General features: G+C 32.2%; 3 protein-coding genes and 1 pseudogene across 4 annotated transcripts; 3 read left to right on the forward strand and 1 right to left on the reverse strand.

Annotated features, from left to right (window-relative positions):
• Positions 1-235: 235 nt before the first annotated feature.
• Positions 236-1996, forward strand: LOC123702584. The gene is made up of 4 exons (XM_045650356.1): positions 236-311; positions 458-715; positions 1133-1487; positions 1767-1996. Exons 1-4 carry the CDS (start codon positions 291-293, stop codon positions 1994-1996), a joined length of 864 nt encoding a protein of 287 aa, XP_045506312.1. The 5' UTR covers positions 236-290.
• A 61-nt stretch (positions 1997-2057) lies between these two features.
• On the reverse strand, positions 2058-4049 carry LOC123702433 (annotated as a pseudogene).
• A 3560-nt stretch (positions 4050-7609) lies between these two features.
• On the forward strand, positions 7610-9454 carry LOC123702389. Its single transcript, XM_045650131.1, has 4 exons — positions 7610-7861; positions 7955-8167; positions 8421-8557; positions 8658-9454. Exons 1-4 carry the CDS (start codon positions 7852-7854, stop codon positions 9297-9299), a joined length of 1002 nt encoding a protein of 333 aa, XP_045506087.1. The 5' UTR covers positions 7610-7851; the 3' UTR covers positions 9300-9454.
• Positions 9455-13761: 4307 nt separating this feature from the next.
• Positions 13762-17838, forward strand: LOC123702390. 2 transcript variants are annotated; one of them, XM_045650132.1, is made up of 3 exons: positions 13762-14050; positions 14335-16964; positions 17049-17838. In XM_045650132.1, exons 1-3 carry the CDS (start codon positions 13828-13830, stop codon positions 17340-17342), a joined length of 3147 nt encoding a protein of 1048 aa, XP_045506088.1. In that variant the 5' UTR covers positions 13762-13827; the 3' UTR covers positions 17343-17838. The 2 variants fall into 2 exon arrangements, with proteins under 2 accessions (XP_045506088.1, XP_045506089.1); XM_045650133.1 differs by having other exon boundaries at positions 14335-16968; positions 17049-17171.
• Positions 17839-18903: the final 1065 nt, after the last annotated feature.

The following is an 18903-nucleotide window of genomic DNA, read 5'->3' on the forward strand; positions in this document are numbered from 1 at the left end:
CAATTGTTAATGAGTAAAATGGTGTTTGCTTTCTTATAGCTAATCTATTTTATGTATAATCACAAGAAATTGCATACACAGTAATAATAATAATTGATTGCAAAGTTGCAGCGGTAAAGTACTATAACGTTAACGTTAGATTAGTAACATACGTTTTGTTGAAGAGGAACGGAACGTCAGTCAATCGCAAACGTCAGTCAGTCAGTTTGACATTGGCAAAATTAACTTATATTATATTATTATAGTCTCAAGTTTGTTTGTTCCTTGGAAAGAAGAAAGTTAAATAAAAAATGGAGTCAGAGGCAGAAACTGTAAGTAAATAATTATACTAAATATACGTGCAATAAACATTCACGTCCACAAATGTATAATTTTCTATGTAAAAGATAAACGCGTGGCGCGGTATTTCGCGCCATTTCGTACAAAACTTACTAAGTTTTATTTTATTTGTTTGTAGAGTAAAACTAAACCTCTTTCGAAGGAAGAGACGAAAGGGCTGCTCTCCTTAATTGAGGGGAGCAAGATATTGTATAACAAGAAGACCAATGCCACCAGTAATAAAATGAAGATAGAAGAATGGACACGGATTGCAGGGGTCTTCAATGCAAATATAGGCACCTGTCGCCGTACACCACAACAACTGCGTCTTAAGTGGGAAAACTTGAAAAAGAATTCGCGAAAGCGCATTGGTCTCATGCGGATGGAACGGATAAAGGTAAATTAAGTTTAAAATAGATAAACCCTAAAAATACAAAACTTGGACTAGCCTTGCCTGCTTGTTAGTCTAATAACTAGACTAGTGGTTGTAAGCGACTGCTGAGCATGAGGTATTAGTCAGTATTTTCAGGTTGGGCAGTGTTTTTAAGTTTTAACATTAGGAATTTCTCAGTAGCTGCCCGGAGTCTGGATATGTGCCCGGTAGATGGCAATAGGCTTGCCTTAAAACATAACTGGCAAAATGTGGGTGTGCCAGGGTGTGCTACCGCTGCTCAACCTGTTGGGGAATACAGGGCATGATGTTATGTTATATTTTACTTATAGTTAAGTAGGTACTGTAAATGGTAGTCCAGAACATGTTGATGAGGAATTTTTTTAAATATATAATTAATGATTATGTCAAATTATGTTCCAGACTGGAGGTGGGCCACCAGGGTACTTTCCTCCAGATGAGATCCTGGACAGGGTAGCAGCATTACTGGGCAGCACTGGAGAGGGTCTCACAGTGAGGTTTGGTGGTGATGCTGAGCCCCAACTTATTGGTGATAGTGATGGTGATGGGAGTGTTGGGACAGCTTATATTGTGCCAGCTGATCATCCAATGCTATTGATTGACACTCCATTGCCTGTGGAAAATCCTACGCCGTCCATGGATTATACATCTGTGTCCATGGGCAATGAAGTGCCAGCCAATGGCATTGGGGATGAGTTGGTGTCGCTGGGTACGCCCAATATCCATTCCATTGAAAAAAGGAATTTCAAAACTAGTGGTAATATCCTATTACATAATAATAATGTGATACTTTGCATGTTTGTTACACAATAATGCTTTATTGGCTCAACCAATATGGATAAAATTTTGGCACACAGGTAGACTATGACCTGGAACATATATGTTAGGTACCTACATGAAGATTGTGAAGATGAATAAACATTAAAGTTTGTGAGGATGGATATTTGATACTTTTCCATGCAAAAACTACTAAAAGAATTTTGATGAAATTTTAAACATTATGTTTTCCTATATTTAATGCATTTTTGTTTTACAGGTGGTGTTAAGCGGAAGCTACTGAAGCCAGACAACGGGTGTCAAGCTCGAAACAAGGCATTGGCAGAGTATTATAACATTAAAAAACAAATGTTAGAAACTAAAATGAGAGAGAAGAATGAAACTTTATTATTACAGAATAAAAACTTAACGCTAGTAAATGAAAAATTAGAGTTAGAAAATGAAAAATTAAAATTAGAAATAAGGAAGCTGAAGGGTGAGGATTTTTAAAATTATATAATTTCGTGTAAATATATTTTATGTAGGTATGTAACTAAATAAACTATTTTGAAAAATTAATGTTTTATTGAAATTATCATTGTTTAATAATTTGAAGCTAATAAAAGGTATGATAATAAAGACAAAATGTTAATGATAAAAATCTAATCAAAGGAATTTACAAATTATCTCAAGACAGACTATTCATATTTTTGTAAAATAAATAGGTAGGTAATAAGTTTTAAAAATAATTAGAAATCAGTCCTTGTCTATTTCTGATATCATTTTCAATACTGTCCGAATTCTCTGATATCACAGTAGTTTCATTATCGTCTGGCATTTCTACTTCAGGGGGTACTTCTTCAATGTTATAATTTCTGCAGATATTGTGAAGAACAGCTGTAGCAATTATAACTGTTTGTATGTTATATAATGACAACCGCATGGTCAAGGATATTACTGGGAAGCGACGTTTCCAGACTCCAAATGTCCTAAACAAACAAATACATTTTTTTATAAACTTGGTTAATAAAAAGTAAATGAATAGGTAGGTACTTAATTTTTATAATCTCTAGTATAGTGAAAGCTTTATAAAATGGTGATTTTACCTTTCAATTGTGTTTCTAGTTTTTATCTAGGCCTCATTGTAGTTTATTTCCTGGGCAGTTGCTGGGTTTAACAAAGGTGTGAGCAAGTAAGGCCGGTTTGGATAGGCACTGTCCCCGAGCAACCAGCGATTTCCTAGAATACCATCTTCACACTGGGCTGTAATAAGAGTTAGATACATTAGAAATTCATATTATTTTAAATGTTAATAACATTTAAAAGGGCAATAAACCCAATATTACTTACCTTTTAATACTGACTGATTAAAAATTGTAGCATCATGAGCAGAACCAGGCCACCGAGCAACAACATTCATTAATTTAAGGTCTGCATCACAAACGGCTTGGACATTGATTGAAAAGTATCCTTTCCTATTTCTATATTCCTCTCCTATTGTTGAACCTGAAATACATAATATTTTATTTTATTTGTTGTAGCAAATGTATGGCAACTTTCTAAACAAATAGTAATTAAGTAAATTGCAAATTTTTTATTGATAACAAATCAGTACTTGTATACCTACATGGAGACTGAATGTGTACATGTGTACAGTCAATAGCACCACATACTCTAGGAAATTGAGCTATGTTATAAAATTTATCTGTAGTTCTAGAATGCAGAAAAATATATTTGTTATACAATCTAGCGATAGCAGCAGATATATCTGCCACTATTCTACAAGCTGATGATAAGGATACTCCAGCAAAGTCGGCCACTGAATTAAGCATTGTACCCAATGCATAAAATCGAAGTGCCAATAAAAGTTGATGCAATGGTGGTATACCATTATTCCTGAAAATGATAGGTACTTTAGTTATGTATCCAATTTTTAGGTTATGTTTATATACATTTTGAAGCAATTTGAGCAAACAAATAAATTTCTTACCGTCTTGATTTCACTTTGATATAGGGCATTATTTCATTAAAGACAGATTCTACTGAGGCTTTGTTCATTCTGAATCTGAATGTAAACTCTGCGTCAGTTAAACTTGCCATGAAGTTTATTCGTCGAAAAGTTTTTGAGGACACAGCTCTCTCTTGTTCGCTGTCGCTACTATCCCAATCCGACACTGAGCTAATAATTCAAGATCACTATCACTATCACTTGAAAATATTTCCATTTTCACGCCTTTTATCAATACAATCGGTCAAAATTGGAGGATCACAAATAAAGATCTATAACGTTCAAAAATCGATTTGTCAAAATCAGAGATCGGTTAAAGAAAACACCATACTCTCACTTTCATACAAATACCAATCTAAAAACCCGATCGGCCCTCCCAAAGATGGATTGAAAAAAAAGATCGAGTTAGCGATCCATCGATCGGTTATTGAAATACTAAAAGTAGAAAATGGATTGAAATATCAATCTCGACCAGCAAATTAGGGATTGAGATTCAATATAGAAAGCGGCCGTAAATTGAACAGCTACTTCAAGTCATTAATAGACTCTGAAGACCGTAGCCTCAGCAGCAGCCCACGAGTACAAACAGAGAGTAGAGAGACAGAAAGCAATGATGAGAACAGTATGTCTATGAAAGATCAGCTCCGCCGTAAGCTACAAAATGACGCAGCTGAATCTTTACAGCTGCGACAGTTCGGAGAAGAGGTCTTGGATCTTGGCACTAAAATCCAAGTGGAGATGGGTCTCTTTGACGGCGGTGGACAACGTGGTACACATTTAACCCGAGCATATAATTTACTGCTCTCCATTCCACCCTCCAGTGTCGAAGCCGAGAGGGTGTTTTCTTCGGCGAGTTACTTGTGTAACCGCTTAAGAACAAAACTGAATGCCGATACTTTGGACGCTCTAAGCTTTTTGCGCTCATATTATCAAAGTTTAAAATGATTGCTTGATTGATTTGTTGATTGTTAATTTGTAATGCTAATTATTGGTTATGTTTGAGTCTAAAATAAATACGATTTTGTTTTGATTATAAAACTTAACTGAATGTTATGTAAAATGTAACCAAAGTTCCTATTCTAGTTCTAGTGAAGATAAATATTGATATAGTAGTTGAATGTTAAGTTTTTTTCTGATTACCTATCCAAAGCATCATCAGTATCATCATATCCCTAAGCTAACCTAAGACGCCTAAGACTTACCTATGTTTACTGTGTAAAACGATAATTAATGTGTTTTTTTTTTATTAAAAAACAATAAAACTAATTACAATACTTGATTTTATTTGAATAGAATTTATGCGGCAATAAATCTAAACCCCAGTATAGCTGCTCATGATTGTGTTGAATTGATATTTCATTATTTTCAATAAATGATTCGAATATCCGAATATTCGAATATTTAGCTCTAGAAGTATTCTTTTTATTCGAATAGTAAAATTAAACGAATAGTGCAAACCCTAGTTGCAACCCTAGCGTATTTTCGTGTGGCAGCGTAAACTGTACCTACGCTGGCGGCGGCATCGCGCGACATCAAAGGCGTTTCCTTACTGTAGGAAATAATATTGTAATACTGTGCTCGAAACCTCGTAAGTCTCAATTCATATTTCGTTTATAACTAAAGTAAAAATTGAGCTAGAGAAAAAATATCTTGGGATTGGATAGTAAACTATATTTTCTTACTGTTAACATTTATTTTATACATAAAGTCCAAGTAAATCTTAAAAAAAATGTAATAATCCTTAAAAAAGGCATAATTTTTGAATAAAAAATGAATCAAGCGAAGTTACACTTACGAACTGTCTTGTACATGGAAAGAAAAAGACCCAATAAATCATATACTAAAGTTCCATATTGATTGTATGTGTGACTGTTTCAGAATATTAATGCAAATTCACATAAAATTTAGGGAGCCTCCTCTTAAATGTTCAATTAGTAAGTACTAACAATTAAAAAAAACGTTTATCAATCAAAAATCTTTATTCGGTCCTTTTTCTTTACTTACAAACTGTCAGTTTTTATAAGTAAGGCTGTAAATAATTTTTCCAGCACTTTGATAAAATTTAAATAAAAGTATTAATATAATGAAGTCATTTTTTACTTATCAACAAATTATTAAACAACTTCCATTATTTTTATAATCACAGCCACTTAAAAGTATTTACAGATTAAAAAATACTCCAATACATAATTAAATAACATGTAAAGTTAACAAATCACATAATCGTACGGGAGCTAGCAACGTTAAAAAAAGTCATTTTAGTATATAACGTTTACGATAGTAACGTTTCGTACTCGATGAAAACTCGCACTAGGCACACTGATTCAGACACTTTCCCGTCTGTCCCGAAATGTTGCTATTGCGTTAGCTTCTAAAAGTTCGTGTTATATTAATATGCAGTTTTATAAACAGGAGGTTTTCAATTCGACTAAATAAAAAACAATTTTACCCGGAAACATTTTGATACGGGCTTTTTAAGAATATAGTTAAAATAATAATAATAGTTTAAAAAAACTAAAAAACACGCTTTTTATAGAAAACCGAACTAAAAAATAGAAAATTTTATCAAATTAGTGTATTGTCATCGGTCCTCAATAAATCTACAAAGTTTGAACGAAATCTGGCCGTTTAAAGTGGGTCAAAATCGCGCCCAAAGAAGTCGGTTACAAACATACAGGTGAAGCTAATATAAAGCGTGTAAAAACAGTACAGTTTTAAAATGTTTACTGTGAAGTTTCGAATAACGTTTAAATACATATGTAATGATTATTCAATTTGTTAACCGACTTAAAAAAAAGGAGGAGGTTATCAATTCGGCCGGTATATTTTTTTTTTTTTTTATGTATGTACACCGATTACTCCGAGGTTTCTGAACCGATTTACGTGATTCTTTATTTGTTCGATGCGGGATGGTGTCGAATTGGTCCCATAAAAATTTTATTCGGATAGGCCCAGTAGTTTTTATTTTATGAGCATTTTTGTCTGTAGGTATTTGTAAATTTTGCAAGTGCAAGTTTGAAGTCGGTTGTTTTTAACGCAGTTATCACTTGTTATATTATAATGTTTTAAGTAAAATTACATTTTGATTACGTTCGAAATTTATTAAGAAGTGTCTGGTATATTTTTAGTGCAATTGCCAGAAACGGAGTCTTACGACGACGATTTAACTCAAATGGAGGAGGAGATACCAAGAAAGCGACAATGCATAGAAGGTAACTTATTAACCAAATTTAAAAAATAAGGAGGTTCTCAGTATAACTAGTATGTAAGTTTTTCCGAGATTATCTTTTATTTGGCTAAACCTATTTTGATGGAATTTTCATTTAATTAACTTTAACTAGTTTCAAACATTTGATGTAATTTCGTTCCACAACATTACCGACTCAAACTGGTTGCATTCATAGTTCATATTCGTTTCAGATCATTCTGAAAATTTTAAAGAAGACGACTCTATGGCGCTGTTTGAAAATAATTCTCAAGACTGGGATGACAACAATATTAAGTATCAGACACGTGACATTTAAACAAATACGACAAACTTAAATCTTACTGAAAGCAGCACTCAAACTAATAATACTGATAATTCAAATTATATAGAGAGGGCCAACGAAGGTTTTGTCATTTTTATTGGACGTGAAATTCAAAATGTGTCTATTTTTAAAAGGCGTTTTATTATGTATCAGATAATTAAACTGATTGAAAACAATTCACAAAATATTTAAGGTCTGATAACTGGCACTAAAAATTATAGAATGACTGAACCTCAATTATGAAAGACTGTTAGTAAATAGTTTATTAATATGTTGATTAGTTACATAAATTATTTCGTCAGTGAAAATCCAAAACTACTAAAGCGCCACTTTGGCCAAAATGAGTTATATATATCGATGGATTGGATTTTTTATTCCGCGTCTAATGGTCTAGGTTTCATGGCGATCTGAGGACTTTTGTGGCGTTTTAGCACCTCAAATGTCGGACGTTTTTCATAACTTTGCTTTTTTGAGAAATGCTTACATAATACAATTTATCTTTGAATTTTAAAATTTGTCGTTTAAGTATTTATATTACCGGACATTAGCCACACTGAGCTCGTTCAGCAACTCAACCCCGTTTTCCAATTACAGCACTAAAGCGCATTATGCGGCATAATGCTAACGTTGAATGTTCCAACTACAGCAACGCTTCGCACAATCGAGCACAAATAAAAGTAATGCGCGTGAATTGATGCGTGCAATCGATGCCAACTGTGACAGAAAATTAACAAGTGTTTTCCCCTTTAGGTTGGCATTGATCGAAATGTTTTGTTCATTATTAACGTTAGTAAATATTATTTAATTGTTGGAAAAAAATTTTAAGTATGGATGAAGGTACAAACATTGACTTTTTTTTTATATTTCATATTTAAAATGTGAATACAATTTCATTTTAGAATTCGAATCTACAAACAAATTTGTTTACAGGAATATACTTTTGTAAACATTGCAATGGCTTGATCGAATCATTTAATGAAGCAGGCAATCATCAATGTTTTCGTGGAAAAGAATATATTTATCAAGATGGAGAAGACAACTCAATCTTATTTGTTCATAATTACGATAATGAAAATAAAGAAAACCATGAAAAGCAAGTGTTTAACAACGAAGAGTCTGAAGTTAATAATTCTTTATTATCAGGTACAAATAGTTCTTATTTAAATAAAATTTAATGTCTTACAATACATAGAATGGCTTTCACTAATATAAATTACAATTTTTTCAAACAGTAACGTAATAAATAAATTTTATATTTTAAATAACTTTTCAATGTTTTAAAATGTTCAATTTTCTTAGCAACAAGTTAAAAATATTATCTACTGATTAGACTGTACATTAGGTTTTGAAGTTTTAATTAAATTATAATTGTGTGTTGTGTTTCTGGATATTTTAGATGCTGTGTGGACAAAGCAAGCCACGATGGCGATGCTTAGCTTATACGAAGTAAATATACAGATGCTTATGGATATCGGCAAGAAATCAAGGGTGTGGAAGAAAATATCAGAAGGCTTAAAAGATTTATGTATACAGGTAAAAATACTTATTATCATTAATGCTGAAGGTGCATTAAACTATTGATAGTGTGTTGATTAGAAATCTTCATTGTAAGCATTAATTTATGGTTGTACAGGTAACAGCAGATCAGGTTAAATGGAAATTTAATCGCTTAAATAACAAATATAAGGAGTGTATCGACAACAACAATATGAGTGGAAGAGCTCATATGACATTTGAATATTATGAGCAATTCCAAGAAATTTTCCATAAAGAGAATAACGTTGCTACTTCAAGTACATTTTCTTCTTCGATACTTACTACAGATGAAAAAAAAAGAAAGCATGATATAACCGGATCAAAGAACATTAGTAAGAGTAAAAAATTAAAAGTAGATGCTACATCCAACAAAAAGAATCTACCACCAGTTGATGAGTCTCCAAAACTCAAAACAACTCCGGTTGCAGACGTTAAAAAAACTGCAAGAAACCATCAACACATTCAAAGTATGGAAATTTTTGAAAAAATTCAAGAAAACCAGAAGGCTAGAGATGAAAAAATGACTAAATATTTAAAAATAAAAGAGAAAGAAATGGATTTAAAGAAAAAAGCAATCGATGTTCGTGAAACTGAAATGCAAGTTAAAAGAGATGTTGCGAGTGATAAACTAAAGTTTAATGAAAAGAAGCACAAAGACTGGTTAAATATAGAAAAATTGAAATGTGATCTTCTAAAAAAATTATTAAAAAATCGTACTGACAGCGAAGAGTCTGATTAAACTACCAAAAGTTAATGTTTAAGAGTTTATTGTACCTAAGAAGTTTATTTTAACATGTCAAAACAAATGCTTTTTATTAAGATCTATGATTAAGATTTTGTTGTGCTTAAAAGTTTATAATAACATGCAAAAACAAATAAAACAACATATTTTAATTTATTTTTTATTTTTCACTTCTATATTTTGTTAAGTACTATTATCACTACGATAAATAAAAATAAAAAAAATATATACTTATTATAATAATAAAAGAAAAAAATAACTGGAATATCATATGTATATGTATTTATTATTAATTGTAAGGTGGAAATAAATAAAGCTTATTATTATTATTATTAAAAGTTTATAATAACATGCAAAAACAAATAAAAAACATATTTTAATTTATTTTTTATTTTTCACTTCTATATTTTGTTAAGTACTATTAGGTATAACTACACATCTGGAAACAATTCTCTGAATAATACCATTCTACGATCTCTATTATTATTATTATTATTTTGATATTGTTCTTCGTAACCATGTTCCTCTAAATTTATCCCTACATGTATATTATCGACTTCAACGTTATCAAAATTGTCATGTTCATCGATACAATAATTGTGCAAAATACATGCTGCTGTAACGACCTCAGATACAAATGATAAATTTCTGTACTCAGTAAAAAATTTAATTCGTCGAAAACGGCTTTTCAATAGTCCAAAAGCTTTTTCAACTGACATTCGTGTAGATGAATGCAAATAATTGAATTCTCTTTGTTGAGGAGTTAAGTGACCATTATCTCGAAATGGTGGAACAAGCCATGATAGCGATGGATATGCAGAATCTCCAATTAAAAAAGTATTATTTGGAAATACATTTTCTTTATTATTGTGAGATTCTTCGTATAACGGTGATCTTCGAAAAACTCGAGCATCATGTAAAGATCCTGGTTCACCACAGTAAATATTAGTAAACTTCATATTAGAATCAACTACTGCTTGAAGATTTATAGAGAAATATTTTTTCCGATTACAATAATCTACTGCATTCTCATGAGGCTTTACAATCCTTATATGTGTACAATCGATTGCTCCTAAGACATTTGATATTTTTTTTTTCTGAAAAAACCTTCACATGTATTGATTATTGCATGATTAGTCTGAGGCCACTTGATATCATCCAATTTCGTTAGAATCCAAGTTATGACACGGCGAATGACTCGGAATGTTGATGAAATTGAAATATCAAATAAATTTGATATAGTCCGCAATGGTTCAGTATTTGCAATAAACCACAAAAATATTAAAAAGCTTATTTCAGCGCTGATGGGTTTCATCCCAAAGGTATTCTTGGGAATAAAAGCCGATGTTTCAAGTTCATCTACAAAAAAAGGTAAAAGTAATATATTATTATATAGTATATATAGTTAAAACTCAAAAATATGAATTCTTAAAATACGTACTTATCAGATGATATGCAGTAGTTCGCGATAATCGAAAATTTTCTTTAAATTCAGCATCCGTCCAAGCTTTTACTACATTGAGATAATTTTCTACTCTTTGCTTTCGACAACCTGTCATCAAATATTTCATCAATGGCTCAAATAACTCATCTGATGCATTATCATATATATTTTCAATAAATATATCACTTGATAAGGAACTAATTGATTGATTTAAACTCTGAGTACTCGATAAATAGTCATCATCACTATCATCTGAGTAAGATGATTCAATTAAAAAGTATATAATTCTTTTAGAACTCATTTAAAAAAATTACTCAAAACAAAAAAAATGTTATTGAAATAATCAAAATCCAAATTACTTAAAATAACCGTAGGTAAATAGTTTTCAACCAATTTAAGTATAAACACATTAATGAGATTATTGCTAACTATGAATATTTTTTTTTTCAACAGTCAACACTGAACTTAGCGCAACCTGCTGGTGCATTTATTCACGTTCCAATTAAGCATCAGCATAATTCGGCATTGTGCGCCACTGAGTCGCATTATGCTCTGTAATTGGAAAACAGCCCAAAATACGCTATTTTATTCATTGATGTCGCTTTAGCACTTTACAATACAAATCGTTACGGTGGTTAAGTAAATTTGCTTTACGTAGAAACAGATGTGGTGGCGCGTTAGTATATTTTGTTTACACAGTTTTTTAATAGATAATAGTGTAAGTATATTTGCTTTACTTAAATATTTGTTTGAGTCTTTAGTAAGAATATTTGCAATCAGTGAAATTGAAGAGAATTGTACTTTTAGTATGGATTATTTTACAAAAAAAAAATTACATTAGTCGTTTAGTATTAAGAAGTTCGTAAACTTATCATAAAGATTAACCTTAGTCTTTTGAAATTCAAATAAGTTCTGGTTACATCTTTTAAGTATTTAGAATACCTACATTGCGCGGGATTTGACGGCGGTTCACTTGACCGTTGTTAGTCGGTTTCGAGCAGCGGTGACTGAGTGACGCATTTTTGCTTGTTCCGCCTACGCGGCGGCCGAGTTAGTTGTTCGTATAATTAAAACTAGGTAAGTAAATATTATTCCTGCATTTTACAAAACTATTTCTGTATGGTTATTGATCTATTATTCGCATATTATTATCTGGCTTTGTTTGCGTTGTCGTAATTGTCGTTACCTATCTATCTAAGAATAAGTAGGTATTCATTGGTATTATTGCCCATTTATATTGTTAGGAAAGGTAATTAATTAAAAAGATTATTCTTGCAAGACAAGATAGGTAACGAGAATGTGTGTACAAATTACGGAAGTTTAATAATATTGATAACATACTAGTAACCTACACAAATAATACATAGATATGTATAGGTACAATGTTTTCTGTTATTTCTATTTCATCATTCTTGAAATAGTGCGTATTCTACCTATACTAGTTATCGTCAGATATTTGTATTAGGCTAAGTTCATATGACCGCGCGGAGCCGCGCGGATCTTTCGACCGCGCGGTACAAGATCGAAGTAAACAGCTAGTATTGTTTACATCACCGCGCGGTACCGCGCGGTACCGCGCGTCGCGCTCCGACCCGCGCGCTGGTTCTTGAACCGCGAGAAACCGCGCGGCACCGCGCGTTTCAAGTTCTACAAACTTGTACCGACCTGTTCAGTTGATCCGCGCGTGTTGAGACGGATAGTCGCATAGATTGCAGAAAATATGATCACCGACGAAGACGACATATCTATCGATTTGCTTATCGACGAGATTGAAAAAAGAGAAGCTATCTGGAATATCAACTCCAAGGAATATTCGAATAAAATAATAAAAAGAAGATCTTGGGAAGAATTAGTTTTAATTTTCTGCAATAATAATGATTCTGAAGAAAAAAAGAAAAACTTGGGTAAGTTACAATCGTACGCACCTTTAAAGTAAAACCGTTATGAAATCTCATACAGTCCACTCCACAACAATAGATCTCTGTTTACATTATGACACGTGATTTACGAAAGTAATTTTTTTTCATTTACAGTATTATTTATTTTGATTTATATTATTATAGTAACACCAGTAACACTTTACCATAAATTGAAACACTTTTCCTTTTCTGTGACATACAGCCGTGTTTATCCAAATAGGTAATAACACTGTTACTTTAAACTTCCGTTATGACTCTTCTACGAACATGTTCCTTCTTATTGATATAGACACAATATTGTATTTCGCGAGCCGATCATAACTCGGTTTAGTAGGTAACGCTTTAATTTACCGCTAGATGGCGTAAAATACAATATTTTACAAAAATGACAAGTTTATGTTGTAGTTTACGTATATTTTACATAGATGGCATTGATAACTCAATTCATGAAAATTTTCGTTTAGTAACGGTTTTACTTTAAAGGTGCGGTATGTATAATATTATATAAGAGTTATATATATTTTTCTTGCCAATCTAATTTACCTTCACTTACAAAGTAATTCGTTAATTTAGTTCGAACATTATCTGCTTCATGAATTGGACGTCCAGTGTTAGTGGGATTTATGTCAGGTAATGGCGCTGGACAATTCATGTCCTCGGATTTTATACCATCTCTTGTCCTAACAAAGTTATGTAAAACACAAATGGCTTTGACGATATCATTGGCAAAATCTATCTTGACGTCTATTGGCCGGTGCAAAATTCGCCATTTGTTACACATTATTCCAAATGTGCATTCAACATACCTTCGTGCTAAAGAAAGACGGTAGTTAAATATTTTTTTTTCTTTTGACAACATTTTACCTCCATATGGTCTTGAAGAAAGTCTTTCACTTAAAATGGGATGCACCCAGTATCGTCTTTGTCTTCTTCTGCGACGTCTCAGCCTTCGGTATAAAATCCATAAGCAAATTGCCTCCTCCACGTCCATTCTTAAGCAATGTTGATGCCAGACTGCCGCGCATACATTTGCCGTCATGTGAATGCTCTTACCGCGCGGCTCCGCGCGGTCATATGAACTTAGCCTTAGGTATTCATAATTATTGTATTATTATTATTAGGCACTTACAATCTAAATTTTCAGAATCATAGAAAACGGAGCATGGACAGTCGACGATCCTCATTTTTTAGAAAATTTACAAACATGCGTACTGTAAACGCAAATTCAAAAGAATCATCGCCTAAGCCAAATGTTGTTCGTAGACTATTTGCCAAAGACGAAAGCGATATTGGGTCAGACTCCGAACAGGATAGTTTCGTCACAAATTTACGGCATCCACGCAATGAAGAATATAAAATTTTGGAGATACTCCCAACAAAAGACGGTGAAGTTTCAGTTACTTATTTTAACTTTAAATTTTAACTAGCACTAAGCTATCAATACTATTCTTTTAGCTAAGATAACTCTGCCTGTCTGACGATGTGGGTGAATGTCATGTCGTGTGTATAAATGTGTGAATAAACAACATTTAATAATTATATTTATTTACAAGAAATATAATTATAATATTTTTTTCTACAATATTAAAAAATATAAATATGGAAAAGTAAAAACAAAAAAAAAATGGGGCATTAAATCACTTATTAATAATACTTGTCGTTTAAACAGGTATGATGAAAGAAGCTGGTTTTTCACAACAAGGATTGGATTTATCGCAATTTATACATCCGAATTCATCAGAAATAGAAGACTGTACTTTTCAAGAAGGGGTATCCTTAGTCCAAAAAAACTATCCCACTCAAATAACGAACTCACAAACAAGGGATTTAGAACGGGCAGAAATATTCAATCATAAAGATTATCCTCTTGAAACAGGAGAACACGCTCAGAAAGGAAGATCCTTCACCCAAGACATACATTCTACACAGCCATTATTCTCACAAACAGGCGATTTAGCACAGGCAGAAATATGCATCGATCCGAATAATCCACTAGAAGACCACACTCATAAAGAAACATTTTTTGCTCAAGACATACATTCAACACAGGCATCAATCTCACAAACTGGCGATTTGATACAGGCAGAAACATACTTACATCAAGATAATCTAATACCGATACAAGTACATGCTCAGGAAGAAATATCCTTCGTCCATAACATACATTTTACACAGGCATCAATCTCACAAACATGCGATTTGATACAGGCAGAAACATACATACATCAAGATAATCTACTACCAATAGAAGATCATGCTCAGGAAGGAACATCCTTCGTCAATAACATACATTCTAAACAGGCACCAATCCCATTCAAAAGTCATTTCATACAGTCAAACACGTTCATAGAGCCGACCATAAATCATTCATTAACAGTAATTTCGCGATTCGACGACAATTTGGAAGAAGAAGAAGCTGGTAAAAGAAAAGTATATGAAGATAATCAACAAGCAAGCACATCTTTTGGATCTCCATCTTCTGAACTATGTTTGAAGCAACCATATAAAAAACGAAGATTATACGAGCATCTTAAGGAAATGGACATTTGTATACAGCAAATTAGGGATGAAACTGCTTCTACTGAAAACTTAAACAACGCAACTATAGTTATTAATATTGAACCAGAAGAAAACAAAAATGAGTATGAAGAAGAGATTGAAAATATTAATACAACAATAAACAAAGAAAATGTAAAGAATAATCGAATTTATAAGCATATTGATTTCTTGTCAGACAGTGACGAATTTGTTTATAGTTCGAGCACTGGACAGGATTCAACAGAATCAAATGATACAGACCGTGTTAATGAAAAAAAGAAGCGTTTAAAGAAGAAACGTTTGAATAATTTTGACGATACAAAAGAAAATTCAGAGCCGAAAAAAAAAGAGCGAAAGATTAATAAAAACAAAGTTAGAAAACAATTAAGAAATAGTGGAAAGCAGTATGTATCTATAACTGGCAAAGTTGTTGCAGAGAAGAGTATGAAGGATAACTTATGTACACCTGAAAATTGCCATAATGAATGCTATAAGATTGGTTCCGAAAAAAGACAAGCTATTTTTAATCATTATTGGAGTCTAAGCACTGAAAGACGAAGAGATTGGTTAGTGGGAAATGCCAAGAGGACGACGATTAAGAGGAAGCGTATCAAAGAAGACCAAAGTCGTAGACAATACACTTTTGATTATTTTATTAATGAAGGCGAAGGAAAAAGAAAAGTTTGTTTGAAGTTTTTATTGAACACATTAGATATAAAACAAAAATATTTATATAACATTATTACAGAAGCTGCATACGGCTCATCTAAAGACGATTTACGGGGAAAGCATGTTCCAGCAAATAAAACACCAGAGATCATTGTAGAGGAAACAAGGAATTACATTAAAAGTTTACCATATTTACCGTCTCATTATTGCCGCAAAAACTCAAAACGATTTTATCTGCCTCAAGAATTTCGAAATATGAGTAATTTGTATAAAATTTACAAAGAATCTATGATACGCGAAGATAAAAGATTAATAGGAGAAAGAGTTTTTCAGAAGATATTTCAAGAATATAATATTGGTTTTCATATACCTCGTAAAGACAAATGTGCTAAGTGTGTGCGTTTCGAAAAAGAAAAAGGAGAAAAAGAAGAAGAGAAATTGGCTCATCTGAAAGACAAAGAGGAGACTTATGAAAGATTTCAAGCGCATCAGAAAATTCAAAATGGAAACATACTTTGCGTATCTTTTGATTTACAGAAAGTTCTGAATACGCCGTATGGCCAAAGTATGTTACTGTATTACAGTCGCAAATTGGCTGTATATAATCTAACTTTTTACGAATCTGGAACTAGAGAAGGCTACTGTTACACTTGGACGGAAACAGAAGGAAAACGCGGAGCTAACGAAGTGTGCACTGTCTTAGAAAAATACATCAAGATGGTGGACGGTCGTGGCTCTATCAAACATCTTCTGTTTTACAGTGATGCCTGCCCCGGACAAAATAAAAACAAAATCGTCCTTGCTTGTATCCATATTTGTCTACAAAAATGCAAGAATATAACTAGCATCCAAATGAATTATCTCTTGCCCGGACACACTTATATGCCAGTGGACTCAATGCATTCTGTTATAGAAAAAAGTGTTACAAACACAATTGTTTGGGCACCATCTCAATGGCCGACAGTGTTTAATTTAGCCCGAAAGAATCCTAAGCCCTATCATGTGAATGTCTTAACATTTAAGGATTTTTGCGGCTGGGATATTGTCGCAGATAAATACTTTAAGGGAAATCTGACGGGAAAAATATCGAAAGTAGGTAACTCAATCGTTGTCTTTTCATAATTACACTTAGGAGACTATTTTGATATAAATATTCTAACTTTAAAAATATTACAGGTGCGTACAGCGACATTTAAAAAAGCTGAACCACAGAAGATGACAGTTAAATATACAATGGCGACGGATGAAGCAAAGGAAAACATTGAAATAATTAATAAAAACAAAAATCTACAACCGAAAAATATTTACAAGAGTCGCCTACCTATATCAAAAAAGAAATACGAAGATTTATGGAAACTTTGTACAACAAAAATAATTCCTGAAAACTACCATCAAGAATATGCAAATTTTCCAAATGCCATGAATATCCAGGACAGCCTTCAAGAAACGGATGTCGAAGACAACGTTTAATTACAAAAAATGGCAACAAATTAAAATTCTAATTATTATTAAGTTAAATAATATTTTTTATACCTAAAATTTTATAACTATGATTATTTCAAAATACTACATAAATACATATTCTTCATACGGGTATGAAGGATCTAATTATGCATCCTAATTGATTGAACTTTTCGTAAATGATACCAAATAAAGCTAACATTTGTGATTATTATATTTTACTTTAAATGACATTGTTTAAGTTTTTTTTTTATCAAGTAATAATTATTTAATAAGAAGTTTAAGACAAGACTGATTAAAATAACGTTTTTTTTTTCAATAAAGATTATTACGAAACTGTGTACATTTTGTTTTAAAACCATTATATTTTTTTGCGATATTATGTGATTAACCTATTATGGTTTTTTTAGCGTAGATATACCTAGAACTACCTGGATGAGACCTCGCGCGACTGCTAATAAACAGGATTGAGTTATTTTGTTGCCACTTGTCTAATTTACTTAATGTCAACTGCAGCTGCGCCATAAGTAAAATAGATTTAAATTTAAATCATATTTTCATACATTAGTTTTTTTTTTATGACACAATAGTACTAACTTACTATAATATAAATCGTTTTAACGTACGGTATAAGTGACATATTAGAACGTTCAGTAATAATACCCTCAGACATTATTAATCCGCAATGCACGTTAGTAATATTTGCGTTAGTACAATTTAACAAACCTGCGCTGTTAGTATTTTTTGACACCGCACCCCAAATATATTTCACAGATTAAGTACTTTCTGTTTACTAACTTCATAAAGTAAAAGTACTAAAGCGACAGCTATTTCTTGAATTAAAATAAGTATGCAGAAGGTTTTATTTTTATTAGATGCGTAATAATGTCACAAAACTTTTTCTCCTTAAGCATTTTTCGATGCATAAATCAGAAAAAAAGTTATGTCTGGTTTTGTGGAAAAAAAAACTTTGAATTGATCTACTGTAAAAAGGCCTTTTGGCGCTTCAGTAGTATTGGCTTTCCAGTGACGATTTGATCTACAAGACTAAGTTAGTCTAAAGGGCTGTGTTAATGAAAAATAAATCTATAATGTTATGTTTGTTAAGTTGAAATTCGTTAGGTAAATAAAACATTAAATTAATCGAAACTCGTTTTTTATTACACAACTTATATGGTAAACAATTAAACAATTTAAATCAACTCAACAAATCAACTCAAAATAATCAACAAATTTTTAGGCAACACTCTTGTATTTATTCTTAATAGCTATGATACGGTCTAAATTCTAAAACACTCAATGCACAATCCAGGCTGACCAGGGCAATCTTCGCATGCAAATATGGTTTGCACCCTTTTTTTTAATGTGCGCCAACATTGATTGCAGCGCCTTCGCTTTGTTTTGCCGTGGGTATCTTTTGTTAGTTTCATAATACAATGAACTTTATTTTTTAAAGGCATTTGTGGCTGTTTTCCAATTACAGAGCATAATGCGACTCAGTGGCGCACAATGCCGAATTATGCTGATGCTTAGGCTGGTTTTAGTTTTACGTCGACGGCACGCGCACCGT

The sequence above is a fragment of the Colias croceus genome, chromosome 23 (assembly GCF_905220415.1).
Source record: "Colias croceus chromosome 23, ilColCroc2.1".
Taxonomy (NCBI): Eukaryota; Metazoa; Arthropoda; class Insecta; order Lepidoptera; family Pieridae; genus Colias; species Colias croceus.

Excerpts from the sequence above, each read along its gene's own strand:
- LOC123702584 (XM_045650356.1), top strand. The coding sequence starts at position 291 with ATGGAGTCAGAGGCAGAAACT. Across the intron at positions 716-1,132 it reads TGCGGATGGAACGGATAAAG|ACTGGAGGTGGGCCACCAGG; the intron begins GTAAATTAAGTT and ends ATTATGTTCCAG. Across the intron at positions 1,488-1,766 it reads AAGGAATTTCAAAACTAGTG|GTGGTGTTAAGCGGAAGCTA; the intron begins GTAATATCCTAT and ends TTTGTTTTACAG.
- LOC123702389 (XM_045650131.1), top strand. Across the intron at positions 8,168-8,420 it reads TAATAATTCTTTATTATCAG|ATGCTGTGTGGACAAAGCAA; the intron begins GTACAAATAGTT and ends TGGATATTTTAG. Across the intron at positions 8,558-8,657 it reads TAAAAGATTTATGTATACAG|GTAACAGCAGATCAGGTTAA; the intron begins GTAAAAATACTT and ends ATGGTTGTACAG.
- LOC123702390 (XM_045650132.1), top strand. The coding sequence starts at position 13,828 with ATGGACAGTCGACGATCCTCATTTTTTAGAAAATTTACAAACATGCGT. Across the intron at positions 14,051-14,334 it reads GATACTCCCAACAAAAGACG|GTATGATGAAAGAAGCTGGT; the intron begins GTGAAGTTTCAG and ends TCGTTTAAACAG. Across the intron at positions 16,965-17,048 it reads TGACGGGAAAAATATCGAAA|GTGCGTACAGCGACATTTAA; the intron begins GTAGGTAACTCA and ends AAAATATTACAG.